The sequence below is a fragment of the Dendrobates tinctorius genome, unplaced genomic scaffold (assembly GCF_039654945.1).
Source record: "Dendrobates tinctorius isolate UK_male_01 unplaced genomic scaffold, ASM3965494v1 ptg000183l, whole genome shotgun sequence".
NCBI classification, from domain to species: Eukaryota; Metazoa; Chordata; class Amphibia; order Anura; family Dendrobatidae; genus Dendrobates; species Dendrobates tinctorius.
The window spans coordinates 7,956,499-7,973,559 of NW_027361850.1; the positions used below are offsets into that span (position 1 = coordinate 7,956,499).

Sequence of the window (17,061 nt, forward strand, 5' to 3'; positions counted from 1 at the left end):
TGCTCAATTTCACACGAGACCGCTTCGACAGGCCATTCTGTCTCGATGGAACAGGTCCGTTCTCTCCCTGGATCGTCCAATTCGCCTCTCGTTCTGGGTCAAACAGTCACTCAATTGGTGGCAGACGCCACCCCTCATTTCCCTGGGCCGGTCATTCCTTCCGATTTACTGGCAGATTGTGACAACGGATGCCAGCCTTCTCGGCTGGGGAGCTGTGTTTCGCAATCACAGTTCGGGGTCGGTGGTCAACCCAAGAGTCAACTCTGCCGATCAGCATCCTCGAAATACGGGCGATTTATCTGTCTCTCACTGGGAAAGGCTTCTCAGGGGTCTGCCGGTCCAGATTCAGACAGACAATGCCACAGTGGTGGCATATGTCAACCACCAAGGGAGGACACGGAGCTCCTCGGCTCTAGCAGAAGTGTCCAGGATTCTCCACTGGGCAGAGGTATCGGTCCCAGCGATATCCGCAGTGCACATTCCCGGCGTGGACAACTGGGCTGCCGATTTTCTCAGCCACGAGGGTCTCGCGGCGGGAGAGTGGTCCTTACATCCGGACGTCTTTCATCAGCTTTGCCGTCGTTGGGGGACTCCAGACGTGGACCTGCTGGCATCTCGACTTAACAGGAAGGTCCCACAGTTCGTATCCAGGGCCCGAGATCCTCTCGCAGTGGGCGCCGATGCTCTGACCATTCCTTGGTCGCAGTTCAGGCTCCCTTATCTGTTCCCTCCCCTTCCTCTTCTTCCCAAGCTGTTGAAGAAAATCACGGCGGAAGGGGTACCAGTCATCCTCATCGCTCCGGATTGGCCCAGAAGGGCTTGGGTTCGCGGACATCGTCAATCTTCGTGCGGATCTGCTGTCTCAAGGTCCAATCTGCCATCCCAGTTCTCTGCCGCTCAATTTAACGGCGTGGCTGAAACCGCGGTTCTAAAGCGGTCAGGTTTTTCAAATCGGGTTATTCACACCATGATCCGGGCTAGAAAACCATCGTCTTCGAGAATTTATCGTACATGGAAGGCCTAATTCACTTGGTGCGAGGCCAATGACGTACCGCCCATGTCCTTTTCTCTCCCTTCTATCCTGGCGTTCCTCTAGGCAGGCCTAGATGCGGGCCTTGCCCTCAGTTCTTTGAAGGGTCAGGTTTCGGTGCTCTACATTCTGTTTCAGAAGACGTTGGCCTCCCGTCCGCAGGTCAAAACCTTTCTTCAGGGAGTGGCTCATACGGCACCTCCGTACCGCGCTCCCGTGGATCCATGGGATCTCAATCTGGTTCTGGAGGCTCTTCAACGGTCTCCCTTTGAACCTCTCAGGGAAGTCTCCCTGTCCCTTCTCTCCTGGAAAGTGGCCTTTCTGGTGGCCATCACCTCCATCCGGCGCGTGTCGGAAATGGCGGCCCTTTCTTGTGCCCCCCCTTTCCTGGTGCTCCATCAGGACAAGGTGGTCCTGCGGCCCCCGCCTTCCTTCCTAAGGTGGTGTCCAATTTTCACCTAAATGAGGACATTGTTCTCCCGTCCTTTTGTCTGGGTCCAATCCACCCTCTGGAACGCTCCTTGAACAAGCTAGACCTGGTCAGGGCGATGAAGGTTTACCTGGCTAGGACGTCTCCCTTGCGGAAGACACTCTTTTCATCATTCCAGATGGTGCGCGGAAAGGTCAGCCGGCCTCCAAGGCTACCATTGCTCGCTGGATCAGATCGGCAATTTTGAAAGCCTACCGGGTCAAGCATCAAGTGCCCCCTGCGGGAATTAGAGCTCACTCTACTCGGGCAGTGGGTGCCTCCTGGGCGGTGCACCACAGAGCTTCTGCGTAGCAGCTCTGCAAAGCGGCAACCTGGTCTTCGATCCACACATTTGCCAAATTTTACAAGGTCCACACCTACGCTTTGGCGGACGCCAGCCTAGGCAGAAGGATCTTGCAGGTGGCGGTGGTGAGTCCGCTGACCTGATGGAAGTTTGTTTCCCACCCCAGGGACTGCTTTGGGACGTCCCATGGTTTGTGTCCCCCAATTAAGCGATGGAGAAAACAGGATTTTTGGTTGCTTACCGTAAAATCTGTTTCTCGGAGCATTCATTGGGGGACACAGCACCCTCCCATATTCTGCAACTCCTGTTCTTAGGTTGTTTGATTACAGCTGAGTTGTCCTGTTTTCATTCTGTTTTGTTACTTCTACTGCTCGGTGGGGTGTATACTGCGGAGGAGGAGCTAACCTTTTTCTGTGCATAGTGTCAGCCTCCAAGTGGCAGCAGCATACACCCATGGTTTGTGTCCCCCCCCCAATGAAGGCTCCGAGAAACAGATTTTACGGTAAGCAACCAAAAATCCTGTTTCCATTTTCCCGTTGGGGCTGAGATTAGGGTTAGGGGTGTGTTGGGGTTAAGGTTGGAGTTAGAATTGGGGGGTTTCCACTTTTAGGCACATAAGGTGCACTCCAAACGCAACATGGCGTCTGATCTCAATTCCAGCCAATTCTGCGTTGAAAAAATCAAATGGTGCTTTTTCCCTTCCAAGCTCTGCCATGCGCCCAAACAGTGTTTTACCCCCACATATGGGGTATCAGCCTACTCAGGACAAATTGCAAAACAACTTTTGGGGTCCAATTTCTCCTGTTACCCTTAGGAAAATAAAAATTGGGGGCAGAAATATTTTTTGTGGGAAAAGATTTTTTTTTTTATTTTCACGCCCGGGTGTTATAAACTTCTGTGAAGCACTTGGGGGTTCAAAGTGCTCACCACACATCTAGTTAAATTCCGTGGGGGTCTAGTTTTCAAAATGGGGTCACTTGTGGGGAGTTTCAACAGTTTAGGCACATCAGAGGCTCTCCAAACGCAACATGACACCCGCAGACCATTCCATCAAAGTCTGCATTCCAAAACGTCACTACTTCCCTTCCAATCCCTGACGTGTGCCCATACAGTAGTTTTCTCCCAAATATGGGGTATCAGCGTACTCGACAAATTGGACAACAACTTTTGAGGTCCAATTTCTCCTGTTACCCTTGCGAAAATAAAAAAAAAATTGGGGACTAAAAGATCATGTTTGTGGAAAAAATATGGTTTTGTTCTTTTCACGCTCGGGCGTTATAAACTTCTGTGATGCACAGGGGGGTTCAAAGTGCTCACCACACGTCTAGATAAGTTCCTTGGGGGGTTTATTTTCCAAAATGGGGTCACTTGTGGGGGGTTTACACTGTTTAGGCACATCAGAGGCTTTCCAAACGCGGCATGGCATCCGATCCCGATTCCAGCCAAAAAAAGTCAAATAGCGCTGCTTCCCTTCTGAGCTCTGCCATGCGCCCAAATAGTGGTTTACCCCCACATATGTCAGCGTACTTGGGACAATTTGCACAATAACTTTTGGGGTCATGTTACCCTTGGAAAAATAAAAATTAAGGGTGAAAAGATCATTTTTGTGGAAAAAAATGATTTTTTTAATTGTACGGCTGTACGTTATAAACTTATGTGAAGCCCTTGGGGGTTCAAAGTTCTCACCACATATCTAGATAAGTTCCTTGGGGGGTCTAGTTTCCAAAATAGGGTCACTTGTGGGGGGTTTCCACTGTTTAGGCACATCAGGGACTCTCCAAACGTGACGTCCGATCTGAATTCCAGCCAATTTTGCATTGAAAAAGTCAAACGGTGCTCCTTCCCTTCTGAGCTCTGCCATGCGCCGAATCAGTGGTCCCCCCCCACATATCAGATATCGCCGTACTCGGGACAAATTACACTAACTTTTCCAGTCCAATTTCTCCTGTTACCCTTGGTAAAATAAAAAAATTTGGACCTGAAGTAATTTTTTTGTGAAAAAGTTAAATGTTCATTTTTTTTTTTTTTTTAAACATTCAAAAAATTCCTGTAAAGCACCTGATGGGTTAATAAACTTCTTGAATGTGGTTTTGAGTACCTTGAGGGGTGCAGTTTTTAGAATGGTGTCACTTTTGGATATTTTCTATCATATAGACCCCTCAAAGTGACTTCAAATGTGATGTGGTCCGTAAAAATAAAATGGTGGTGTAAAAATGAGAAATTGCTGGTCAACTTTTAACCCTTATAACTTCCTAGCAAAAAAAATTTTTGGTTCCACAATTGTGCTGATGTAAAGGAAACATGTGAAATGTTATTTGTTTTTTGTGTGCCATAGCTCTGTGATTTAAGGGCATAAAAATTAATCGCCAAATTTCCTTTTTTTTTTCACAAACGCAAGTTATATGAATGAAATTTTACCACTAACATGAAGTATAATATGTCACAAAAGCAATGTCAGAATCACCGGAATCCATGGAAGCGTTTGAGTTATTACCTCAAAGGGACAGAGGTCAGAATTGTAAAAATTGGCCCGGTCATGAACATGCAAACCACCCTTGGGGGGTAAAGGGGTTAAATACTATGTTAGGCTGGCTTCACACGTCCTGATATTTCCGGTACCAGAGATGTCCGTGTGTGTACTACGTGCGGCACACGTGTGGCAGCAGTGTGCTGCATCAGTACTACACGGACGGCCGCCGGGGAAAAAGCGCTACTGTAAGTGCTGTTCCCTGGCGGCAGGTGCTGAACGCAGCTTTCATTCATTCTCCTCTGCTTGTCCTGATCGCAGCAGAGCAGGGAAGAATGAAAGCCTCGTTCAGCACCAGCCGCTGGGGAACAGCGCTTCTTCCCCAGCGGCCATCCGTGCACACGGGAGACATCAATGTGTGTTCTCCGTATGCACGTGTGCGGGACGTTTTGTAGGATGTGTGTTCGGGAGAAAACTGACATGTCAGCGTGTTTTGCACACGGACACACGGTCCATAAAAACACGCGGACATGTGCACAGACCAATTCATTTAAATGGGTCTACATGTGTACGTGTCTCCAGTACGTGAGAAAACTCTCACCACACGTTCCGCAGACACTGACGTGTGAAATCGGCCTTACTATGTTACAAGATGGGTTTCCTCAACCAAAGTATCATTTTAATCAGTATAACGGTGCCGACCTGACAGTGTCTGTAGTTTACTGAGCATAATCCTGCTGATGGGTGTACTTTAAGGTGTTGGAATAAGCGATTGTCATTTTCATGTAACTCCTGGCCAGCTATGCCAATATGGACAGGGCGTGACAAGTTTCTGAAGTTATTCCACGTAACCAGCATAACGTACACCTGAAATATTACCCAGTACCTTACTGAAGTACATTTTTCTGGAGGCACATGCTTTAAGATGTCCCTAATTCTTTAAGTGGCATGCACCTCTTAATGTATTAAGTGCATCTTACTCCAGCTGCCTTGCTTAAGACTGCTGCGCACAATGCCAGTCTTAATAAACCAAGGCCTGAGTTTCTGAAATGGAATATGGCAGCAGGTTTTGCTATGTAATCTGACAGCAGCATAATGTAGTGGCAGAGCAACTGATTCCAGTGATGTCACTAACTGGACTGCTTGGTGCAGTTTTGATAGAATCCCTTTTTCTTCTGCTGTAGATGTTACATTGGTAACAATGCTCAACTATGTATATCCCCATTCACACCCTGATTGGCAGCTTGATGTGTACATAATGAATGATAAAAAGTTGACCAAGCAGTGGTGGGCTCAGGGTTACACAGATTAACTGGACTGGACCTAGTCGGCAGTGAAATTTTGCAGATACTATCAGTATTTTATTGAAACTTATGCACACAGCCTAATAAGTGACACATCCCTGGAGTCGAGCTCTGCGCTCACAATGTGCTGCTCTCATACTAAGTAGCAAAAACCTGCTGACAGACTGTTTTTAATCCTGTTTTTGGTTTGTGTTTTCAGGGTATGTAATGATGTCATTGTAATTTACTTGCAGGTACAGTGGTCCCCACACAATGAAACTATCCTGGCATCTAGTGGTACTGACCGGAGGCTGAATGTCTGGGATTTAAGGTATTTTGCAGATCAATTTGAGTGTGCTTTTATGCTGTTGTGTTATATTCAGGTAATGTTGGTGTAGGTTTTGTTATAAGATTAAGATAATAGATTATGAACTTACCCAAAAGGGAACAAGTATCACTCTGTACACACGTAGAAGCATTTAATTATGTTGCGTGGAATTATTTTGTGTGTGCAGACTTACTAAGTTATTCTAAACCAAGGGTGGGGAGCCTCAGGCCCAGGTGCCGTTTTCACCCCTCGATTTCCGGGGACTGCAATACTTGGACCGGCAGTTGTATTTTGTCGACCCATTAATTTCTTCTCTTTGTGAGCATGTACTCTCAGAGCTCACTACTGAATGCTGATGTGCGTGCAATAATGGATTACTTCCTGACTCCAGTGCCAGCGTCACAACGTACTTTGAGGACAGAGTTGGCACGCGGTTTATACAGCCCCCCGAAGGATTATATAAATATTCAAATGACCCTTGGCAGAAAGATTCCCCACCCCTTCTTTAAATGGATAAACTACACACTTGTAAGCGCATGACAGGGAAGCCTCGGGGGATTTGTGTTCTGAAGCGTTACTATTGGCAATTGCCATTATAATTGATATTGCAGTATCTGATTTCTTTACCAAGGTGTTTTAATAAATATTCAGAATGACATTTAAACCACTGTTTTCTGTGACACTGTGTGACTTTGGACGTGGTTCATTTTGTACTTTTTTTTTTTTTTTTTTCTTTTTCCCCTTCACTTTTCAAGTAAAATTGGAGAAGAACAGTCTCCAGAGGATGCGGAAGATGGACCCCCTGAGTTGTTGGTATGGAGCGGCCTATATGTATGCCAGAATTTCAATGACTTGGTCATGTGTTTTGTTTTGTTTTTTTACGCTTGTTTTCTTGAATTCCTCAGTTTATTCATGGAGGCCACACTGCAAAGATTTCTGATTTTTCATGGAATCCTAATGAGCCTTGGGTTATATGTTCAGTATCTGAAGATAATATTATGCAAGTTTGGCAAATGGTAAGTTCTAGCATTTTAATTTTCATAAGCTGCTAAACTTGTTTTAACCCCTTTCCGACATCGGGCTTATATCTACACCGATGTCCGACTCACTGCCGGAGCCCACATCTTTCCTGGGACATGTAAGCTGTTTTAAATAGCTGGCATGTGCCCGCAATAGCTGTGGGTGGAATCGCAATCCGCCTGCGGCTATTAACCATTTAAATGCCGCTGTCAGACTGACAGTGGCATTTAACAAGTGCTTCCGGCAATCGCGCTGGAAATACGCACACAGGTGACCCTGGTCACGGGTCATTGGTGTGTCTGTATGACAGCCGGAGGTCTCCTGAAGACCTCTATGGTTGTCAGTGCCGGCTTGCTGTGAGGGCCACCCAGTGGTCGGCACTCATAGCAAGTTGGCAATTCTACTTCATAGAGGCGATCTGAGCATCGTCTCTATGTAGCAGAGCCGATCGGGCTATGGCAGCTTCTAGTTTCCCATGGAGACTAGTGAAGTATGCCAAAAGGTAAAGAAAAATGTTTTTAAAAATACAAAAAAATATAAAAGTTCAATTCACCCCTCTTCGCCCCATTCAAAATAAAACCAGAAAAATAAAATCAAACCTACTCATATTTGGTATCGCCGCGTTCAGAATCGCCCGATCGATATAAAAAAAAGGATTAACTCAATCGTTAAACGGTGTAGCGGGAAAAAAGTCAACACCAGAATTACGGGTTTTTTTGGTCGCTGTAACATTGCATTAAAATGCAATAACAGGCAGTCAAAAGATCGTATCTGTACCAAAATGGTATTGTTAAAAACATCAGCCCAGCAGGCAAAAAATCAGCCCTCACTCGATCCGAGATCACGAAAAATGGAGACGATACGGGTAACTGAGAATGGCACAATTTTTTTTTTTTTTAAGCTAAGTTTGGAATTTTTTTTCACCACCTATATCAAAAAGAACATAGACATGTTTGGTGTCTATGAACTTGTAATGACCTAGAGAATCAGAATGGCAGGCCAGTTTTAGCTTCTAGTGAACCAAGCAAAAAAGCCAAACAAAAACAACTGTGGGATTGCACGTTTTTATTTTTTTGCAATTTCACCGCACTTGGAATTTTTTTTTTTCCGGTTTTCTAGTACACGACATGGTAAAACCAATGGTGGTGTTCAAAAGTACAACTCGTCCCGCAAACAACAAGCCCTCACATGGCCATTTTGCCAGAAAAATAAAAAAAAAAAGTTATGGATCTGGAAAGAAGGGGAGCGAAAAATGAAAATGCAAAACCGGAAAAAGCTCCGGGGGTTAAAGAATAGTATTGGGGGTTAAAGAATAGTATTGGGGCTCGCTTACATCTTTAGATGGATAGCTGTTGACTAATAGTAGTCAATCCTGAATCCCTCATTAACATGCATATTTGGTGGAGTCAGCATACTCCTGTCCCCACAATGCACTTTCCAGGTCATTCCCCCAGTTCCATCACTCATATTCCCTTCTTTTGAGGGCCACACCATCAGGCTATTCGGTCCCCTCTCCCTCAGAGTAGCGGTCATATACCGGCCCCCAGGCTCACCCACCTACTTCCTTGACCACTTTTCAGCCTGGCTGCTGCACTTCATGTCCTCAGAACTACCAACTCTTATCCTGGGAGACTTCAACATCCCCATTAACAGCCCTACTTCCACATCTGCATCCCAGCTTCCATCACTAACCACCTCTCTAGGCCTCTTGCAGCTTTCAAACTCTGAGACACACAAGGAAGGTAACACCCTTGATCTGGTCTTTGTCTGGCTCTGTTCAATCTCCCACCTAAATAACTCACCGCTTCCACTCTCTGATCACAATATTCTCTCCTTCATGCTCACAAATCCTCTCCCACCCCAACTCACTCCTACCTACCACACAGTCAGAGATCTACAAGCCATTACCCCTCAGACACTTTCAGACTCCCTACACTCATCACTGTCCCCAATCTCCTCTTTTTCCTGTCCTGATCTGGCTGTTCATCACTACAACAACACTCTTAGAAGCAGCCTTGACCAAGTAGCTCCCCTCACCCTCAGAACCTCCAAGTACAGAGTAAAACAGCCCTGGCTCACATCGCAAACTCAACTTCTCCAGAGATGCGCTAGGAGTGCTGAACGCCTATGGAGAAAGACCTGCACACCAGAAGACTTCATCCACTTCAAATTTATGTTAAGAACCTATAACGCTGCCCTTCACCTCGCCAAACAGACCTACTTCACCCCCCTGATCTCCTCACTAGCCAACAACCCCTAGAAACTTTTTGACACCTTTCACTCCCTCAGGCCGAAAGCACAAGCCCCTATCAGACATTTGTGCTGATGACCTGGCCTCCCACTGTACAGAAAAAATAGATAGTATCCGTCAGGAAATCTGCTCCCAACCACCAAGTATTGTGACTCCCATCCCTCCCTGCATTTCACCTGGCTCACTCTCCACATTTGATCCCATCACAGAAGTAGTCTCCAGACTCCCCTTCCTCTCGTCCGACCACATTCACTACCGACCCCCATTCCCTCACATCTTCTCCAGTCGTCACAACTCGCCCAACTGCAATCTTTAATCTCTCCCTCTCCTCGGGCATTTTCCCATCCTCCTTCAAACACGCCATCGTTACTCCATTACTAAAGAAACCCGCTCTTGACCCACCTTGCACAAACTACAGACCAGTCTCCAATCTCCCCTTCATCTCTAAACTTTTGGAGCGCCTAGTTTACTCCCGCCTTACCTGTTATCTCTCCACTCACTCCCTTCTAGACCCTTCACAGTCTGGCTTCTGCCCCTACATTCGACTGAAACTGCACTCATAATGACCAATGACCTTCTGACAGCAAAACGTAACGGTGAACACTCTCTGCTCATTCTTCTCGACCTACCTGCAGCTTTTGACACGGTTGACCACCATCTCCTACTCTCTAGGCTCCAGTCACTAGGTATTAAGGACACTGTTTTCTCCTGGTTCTCGTCCTATCTTTCTGACCGCTCCTTCAGTGTTTTGTTCTCTGGCTCCACGTCATCTCCTCTTCCTCTCGCTTTCGGGGTACCTCAGGGCTCAGTCCTTGGCCCCCTTCCCTTCTCTCTCTACACAGCCCCAATTGGACAGACCATCAGCAGATTTGGCTTTCAGTATCCTCTTTATGCTGATGACACACAACTATATACGTCATTCCCCGACCTTACCCCCGCTGTACTACAGAACGCCAGTGACTGTCTGTCCGCAGTCTCCAACATCATGTCCGCTCTCTATATGAAACTCAACCTTTCCAAAACTGAACTACTTCTGCAACCGCCATCTACTAACCTCCCTAAATCTGACATTTCCCTCTCTGTGGGTGGCACCACAATAACACCCTGGCAGCAGGCGCGCTGTCTGGGTGTTGTTTGACAGCAATCTCTCCTTCACATCCCATATACAATCTCTTGCCTGCTCTTGCCACTTACACCTAAAGAACATATCTAGAATCCGCCCTTTTCTCACCATGGAACCATCAAAAACCCTCACTGTAGCATTGATTCACTCCTGCCTGGATTACTGCAACGCTCTATTAATTGGCCTCCCCGTTACTCGACTATCCCTTCTCCAGTCCAGGGTCATCTATCTGACTAATCTGTACTCGGACACGTCCGCTCTTCGCCAGTCCTTACATTGGCTGCCCATTCATTGTAGGATCCAATTCAAAGTACTTGTTATCACCCACAAAGCTCTCCACAGTGCAGCACCCCCCTACATCTCCTCCCTCATTTCTGTCTATCGACCAAACCGACCGCTGCGCTCTGCAAACGACTTTCGACTAACCTTTGCTCTAATCCGTACCTCCCACTCCCGACTCCAAGACTACTTCCATGCTGCGCCAATTCTCTGGAATGCTCTACCCCAAAAAATTAGGACTATCCACAATTTGCATAGTTTCAGGTGCTCCCTCAAAACACATTTTGTTCAGAGCGGCCTATCACGTTCACTAATCAGTCATTCTATGTGTAAGTGTGTGTAGCCCATTCACTATCTCCATCCATCCCTCCCTCAAGATGGCTGGACCATCATTGTATATACATCATTGTAAATACACACCTGTGCTTTGTATCTCCCCCATCTCATTGTAGATTGTAAGCTCTCACGAGCAGGGTCGTCTTATTTTGCTTCAATTATTGTATTGTTAACATTGTTACTTATGACTTGTGTTTTGATACTGTTAAACTGTAAAGCGCTGCGGAATATGTTGGCGCTATATAAATAAAGATCATTATTATATTTGTATTGGGCAATTGTAAATTTCTGTTATTGGTGAATAATAAAGTGATGACTTATTGGCTCATCACCTCGAAAATGGTCCCATCCTCAGACAACTGTCAATGGACCACTTTAGAGCCAAAGGCTATGTTCTTCTGCAGCTTTGTATGCAGATTAAAAGCTCCTTTTTACAGTACCAGAAAAAAATGTAATGTACATGCTTTTTTTTCTGACTGAATTTAAGAACAGATTTTTTTTTTAAATCTGATTGTCAAATTTTTTTTGTTTTTGCATCTTTTATTCACTCATACAAAACAATGAGAAAGTAAAAAAGCAACTGTTTTTTGTGAATAAAATTAGCTTTATTAATGTACTGTAGACAAAGCACACACATAATCTGCACCCAAAAAACACTGGAAAAACATCCAATGCTGCAAACATGTTTTTTTTTTTTTACTGCTGAGAGCTGGTTTTGGCTACACAGTACTTGCTTTTAGTCATTTTGTACTAGTATTTTCTATGTTGTACTAATGTAATCTATCATGGCCTCACATATTCTTTGTGTTTTACGTAAACTATGTAAAATGAAATGTAACAGCTAGCATGCCCCTTTTTTTTGTTTTTTTTCTTTCAGGCAGAGAATATCTACAATGATGAAGAGACAGAGGGTGGTGTAGATCCAGAGGGGCAGGGCTCCTAGTTGTAATTATAATATATACTTTCCCCCCCCCCCCCCTTCTCCAGTGCAATCTAGTGGTGTCTCTTATCCAGCACTTGGACACTGGCCTTCCTGTGTGGCAAGCCATCACTCCTCATTTACAACAACTTAGTTTTATTCATCTTAGTAACAAAAATCCTTCTGTTTTTATATATAAATATTTTATACAAGAAGGACGTTTTTAACTGATGCGTGCAAATTTCGGTTTTATTTCTTAATTTTAACAAAGCAAGGCAAGAGGAGTAAATGAGATGGCGTGTCAGACGCTGTGCCTTCATGTGCACCTGTTTAAATTGAAGAGTCTTGGATCAGGCGGCTTCATGCAAACATTCCTTATATTTTTCCACTGGAAAAGTCAACTTTGCTCCTTAAGCCCTTTTCCCCCTGTACATTTTTTTTTTTTTGTTTTTTTTCTTGAAGTACTTTAGCCTTGTCATTTATTAGTTGTGCTGACTTTTGACAGGGGGCACCGTAATGTACTTTGTATTTGTGTGAATTTTGCTGTCTGTGTTGCACATCTCCTTTTTTCAGTGGATGAGCACCTCATGTGAAATAAATAGACATAAATTGTTTTTGTACACGGTTTTATTTTTCTTATGTTTTAAGTGCGTATCAGTGGGTATGCGTATAATTTCACACAAATGTCTCTACAAAAAAATAAAAAAATCAATTTTTGCAAAAATCTTTTATTCAACACAAGTTGTTGAAGGCCATAGTTACCTTGTTATCTTGCTATTACTTTAAAGCTTGTCACTTCTACCAGCACTTATAAAAGTGTTCATCTTTGACTTTCTAGCACAGCTGCTGCTTCGCTGTTCATTGTCTTGCAGATATAAACTCATCCTTGTTTTCAAAACATCATTTTTTGGCAACAGTCTTGAATAGCTGTCCATATAGTTCAAGACAACCTCTGCAAAAGAAATATTGATTATTGTCTCAATATTAAATGAATGCATAAAGCTATATAGAGGACCTAAGAGGGAATGTTTTTCCTTGTTAGAAGGGGCCAAGCTGGAGTAAGGAGACTTGTGGGCAATGCAATGCTCCTTCTGGGATTTTAAATGGCCTCTTCGGAGAGGAAGAGCAGGAGGGCACCACCTATTGGATGTAGCAATCCTAAAAGTATATATCAACTCTCCAATCAGCCTTGCCATATGACATGTCTGTGGTGGTGAACCTATGGCACGCAGGACCCTATAAACAATTGATGCTGCATTGCTAAAGTCAGTGTCTAACCACTAGTGCACATAAGCCAAGTAGGAGGCTACTAAGTAGTTGTACTTATTATTTTGGAATTTTTATTGCTTTAATTCCATGATCTATGAAAAAGGTTTGTAAAGCTGTATATGATGAAAAAGGAAAAGTTTCTCCTGCTTCTCTTAGATCCAAAATGTATTTCTTTAAAAGGAATCATGTAAAAACAGTTCAACTGGATAAGGTAGCAGCGCTATGCGTTTCGAACACAGCAAATGTCCTTCCAATCTTAATCTTAAACCGGTATCTATCCAGTATAGCCCTCAATTTGGTAGGATCAAATCTATTATACAGAAATATCTACTGATATTGTGTGAAGATGAGACGCTCTCCTCCATATTTCCATATTATCTTCAGGATGTTACATTGTTGCTAAAAAAGCCATGACTATGAGTAACTGTGGTGCTAATAAAAATATGGATATCTTATAGCCTACATATTGTTATATATTGTTTATATGCGTTGATATAGTGTGGTCACTAGACCAAGGAGGAATCTATTGCAAATATGAAATATGGTTGTTTGAATCCAAACACTATATATTGCAATATACTACAGTGTAATATCATTGATGCTGATCTTTGATACTAAGCCACAAAGCGTTTGCTCTGTGTTAATACCGTAAGACAAGGTTGATTGGTCTATGGTCTTTGAAACTGTGTGTTTCAAAGATTCATTATCCTGATTTGCACACAAGTGACCACTGTGATATTTGCTTTGACAGTGATACTGAATACTTTGCTATACCCTGCCATTTGGGTTAAAGGAATTGGGGGTTGGTTGATGGGATTTCTACAAGGAGCTTTCCAACTAATTGTGTGGTATTCTAATATATATATAGGGGTAAGAGTTGTATGGTGTATTCTTACACATGTGCTGGGAAAAATTACAAAGACAATAGGAAAAATAACTGTACAGATGCTGCTTGAACAAGGAAGTCTTGTGTTCAATGATAGTGTGGTGCTCAGAGACAAGGGAGACCAAAATGTTTAGATGGTTTCATGTAGCAATGGTCATGCATGACATCAATAATCAAGGACCGATTGTGATACAAATGAGACAAGTATGAGTGTGTGACTGGGTTACGATAGGTATCCAGTTTTCAGAATAGGTGATTATGGAAGTCATGCTGCCCATATTCTACCATCTTAGAGCGTTATGCTATGATCATGAAGTTAACTTTGTAACAAGCAACATATGGGGGGAACTTTGAACAGTGACAGACAACCTTGAAGCATTGTGCTATTAAGAGACATGCCAGTGGCAAATAAATCTTGGGTTGGTGCAAACAAACTTTAAGATTGTAGTAGTCTATAACAAACAGACCTTGAAGTTTTATGCTGTTAGCAAGACAACAACCTACTGTGCAATTGCAAGATACTGATGATTCAGCCTAAACCCACTGCACAGATGTAATAGGGGAGGATGTGGGAGTTGTGTATAAAAAATGGGACCCGGTTCAGCAAGCTAGGGACATTTCCAGAAGGTATCGTGGATGCACGGTTTCTGTGATGACAAGACCAGAGTATTTCCTTCTCACTGACACTCTGGTCCCTCCAGTGGAGAAATGATGTTACAATACTTGGTAATGTATTGATGCTTATTTCTCTATGTACTATAATTCATATTAATTGTATGATTCACATGAAATAAATTAACACAAAACAGGGTAATATATCTGCCATTCCATAATTCAGCATTATCCTGATGTAATCTTAATAAATTGTTACATTATTGTTTTACCATAAAACTTTATTCAGTGTGCCTAATTTGTATTTTAGTGAGCGTTACGTAAATAAGGGCGTACCCGCCCTGTCACTTTGACGTGGTAAAACAGTAACTTAATGTACCCCAGCTTTTTTTAGTCCCACCAAACCTAATCATACTTGGTTGCGGCATACAGGTTTTTACCATTGTGGCAGTGTTAGATGCAGAACATTTGCACATTCTGCTGTCACGCAGACGTTTTCTAATCATGATGATTCTAAATGTTACGAAATTAGACAATTTATTAATTGCAATTCCAAGAATGTGATATCTGATTTAGATGTACAATTTGTAAACTGACATGTGGGGTGCACTACACGTAACCTAAAAGTGAGAATTTCGGAGCATATTACTGACCTAATCTCTACTAATGATACAAACCGCAGTTTATCCTATGCTTCCAAACATTTTATTTCCCACCACCATAGGAGCACTGCATCTTTGAATGTCATCGGCATTGAAAGATTGATGTCATCACCAAGGGGTGATCTTCAAAAATCATTACGAACACGAGAAGCTTATTGGATGTTCTATCTTAGAACCTGCTCTCCTGCAGGTCCTAATGTGCAAAAAAAAATATATGTGCATTCAGTGCATATATGGGTGTGACCGCCCTCTTTCTGAGCTGGGAAAGCCATCCAGTCTGGCCTAAGCTGTTACTAGTGGTTCAGCCGCTCGACCCTTATTCACATTCACGCCACTTGGCAAGTGAAAAGGTTTTAAATACTAGAGTAGGGACTGTCCCACAAGGGTTGCCGTGACGTGGCGGGATGGCTTGTACATTATTTTGATCAAAATTGTTTACTAAATACCCTTATTATTATTATTACCTTTATGCATTATTTGCAGTATATTTTTTACTTTTTAGTTCAGGATATTTGTGTTTTTTGCTTTTCGTTTTCTCAGGTCCTAATGTGCCCAGAGAGTTAATGTACAACCAGTACAGTTTTTTATTTTTTTTATTTTTTTATTTTTTTTTATCCCATTTGTTTTTGTCTGTATTCAGAAGTTGTATTTTGTCACATATGATTTTAATTATCTTGTCACATGATTTGTGCTAATGAATCTCATTGGCTGGCGTTGTATATAAAAAGTTTATGCATTACATATGTAGCTTTGAGAAAGAACACGTTGCTGTGTTTGAAATGTGTAGCTCTGCTACCTTATCCATGTGAACTGTTTTTACATGATTCCTTTTAACCCCTTCATGACCAAGCCTATTTTGACCTTAATGACCAGGCCATTTTTTGCAATTCTGACCAGTGTCCCTTTATGAGGTAATAACTCAGGAACGCTTCAACGGATCCTAGCGATTCTGAGATTGTTTTTTCGTGACATATTGGGCTTCATGTTAGTGGTAAATTTAGGTTGATAATTTTTGCGTTTATTTGTCAAAAAATCAGAAATTTGGTGAAAATTTAGAAAATTTTGCAATTTTCAAATTTTGAATTTTTATTCTGTTAAACCAGAGAGTTGTGACACAAAATAGTTAATAAATAACATTTCCCATATGTCTACTTTTACATCAGCACAATTTTGGAAACAAAATATTTTTTTGTTAGGAAGTTATAAGGGTTAAAAGTTGACCAGCGATTTCTCATTTTTACAATAATATTTACAAAACCATTTTTTTTAGGGACCACCTCACATTTGAAGTCACTTTGAGGGGTCTATATGGCAGAAAATACCCAAAAGTTACACCATTCTAAAAACTGCACCCCTCAAGCTACTCAAAACTACATTCAAGAAGATTATTAACCCTTCAGGTGTTTCACAGGAACTAAAGCAATGTGGAAAGAAAAAATGGACATTTTAATTTTTCCAACAAAAATTTTCTTTTAGCATACATTTTTTCATTTTCACATGGGAAAAAGGATAAAATGGATCATAAAATTTGTTGGGCAATTTCTCCTGAGTACAACGATACCTCATATGTGGTCATAAACCACTGTTTGGGCGCACGGCACGGCTCAGAAGGGAAGGAGCGCCATTTGACTTTTTGAATGGAAAATATGCTGGAATATTTAGCGGTTGCCATGTCGTGTTTGGAGAGCCCCTGTGTGCATAAACATTGGAGCTCCTCCACAAGTAACCCCATTTTGGAAACTAGACCCCCCAAGGAACTTATCTAGATGCATAGTGATCACTTTGAACCCCCAGGTACTTCACAAATTGATCTGTAAAAAAAA

At 42.8% G+C, this 17,061-nt stretch overlaps 2 protein-coding genes across 2 annotated transcripts in view; one reads left to right on the forward strand and one right to left on the reverse strand.

Annotated features, from left to right (window-relative positions):
- RBBP4 (RB binding protein 4, chromatin remodeling factor) overlaps positions 1 to 12,429 on the forward strand; it is a 68,032-nt gene extending 55,603 nt beyond the window's left edge. Inside the window, exons 9-12 of the mRNA XM_073552004.1 lie at positions 5,808 to 5,884; positions 6,637 to 6,694; positions 6,787 to 6,897; positions 11,768 to 12,429. Coding sequence (XP_073408105.1) covers positions 5,808 to 5,884; positions 6,637 to 6,694; positions 6,787 to 6,897; positions 11,768 to 11,833 — 312 coding nt within the window. The 3' untranslated portion in view covers positions 11,834 to 12,429. The remainder of the gene's footprint in view (positions 1 to 5,807; positions 5,885 to 6,636; positions 6,695 to 6,786; positions 6,898 to 11,767) is intronic.
- SYNC (syncoilin, intermediate filament protein) overlaps positions 11,859 to 17,061 on the reverse strand; it is an 86,607-nt gene continuing 81,404 nt past the window's right edge. Inside the window, exon 4 of the mRNA XM_073552005.1 lies at positions 11,859 to 12,761. Within this exon, the coding sequence (XP_073408106.1) occupies positions 12,710 to 12,761 (52 nt within the window). The 3' untranslated portion in view covers positions 11,859 to 12,709. The remainder of the gene's footprint in view (positions 12,762 to 17,061) is intronic.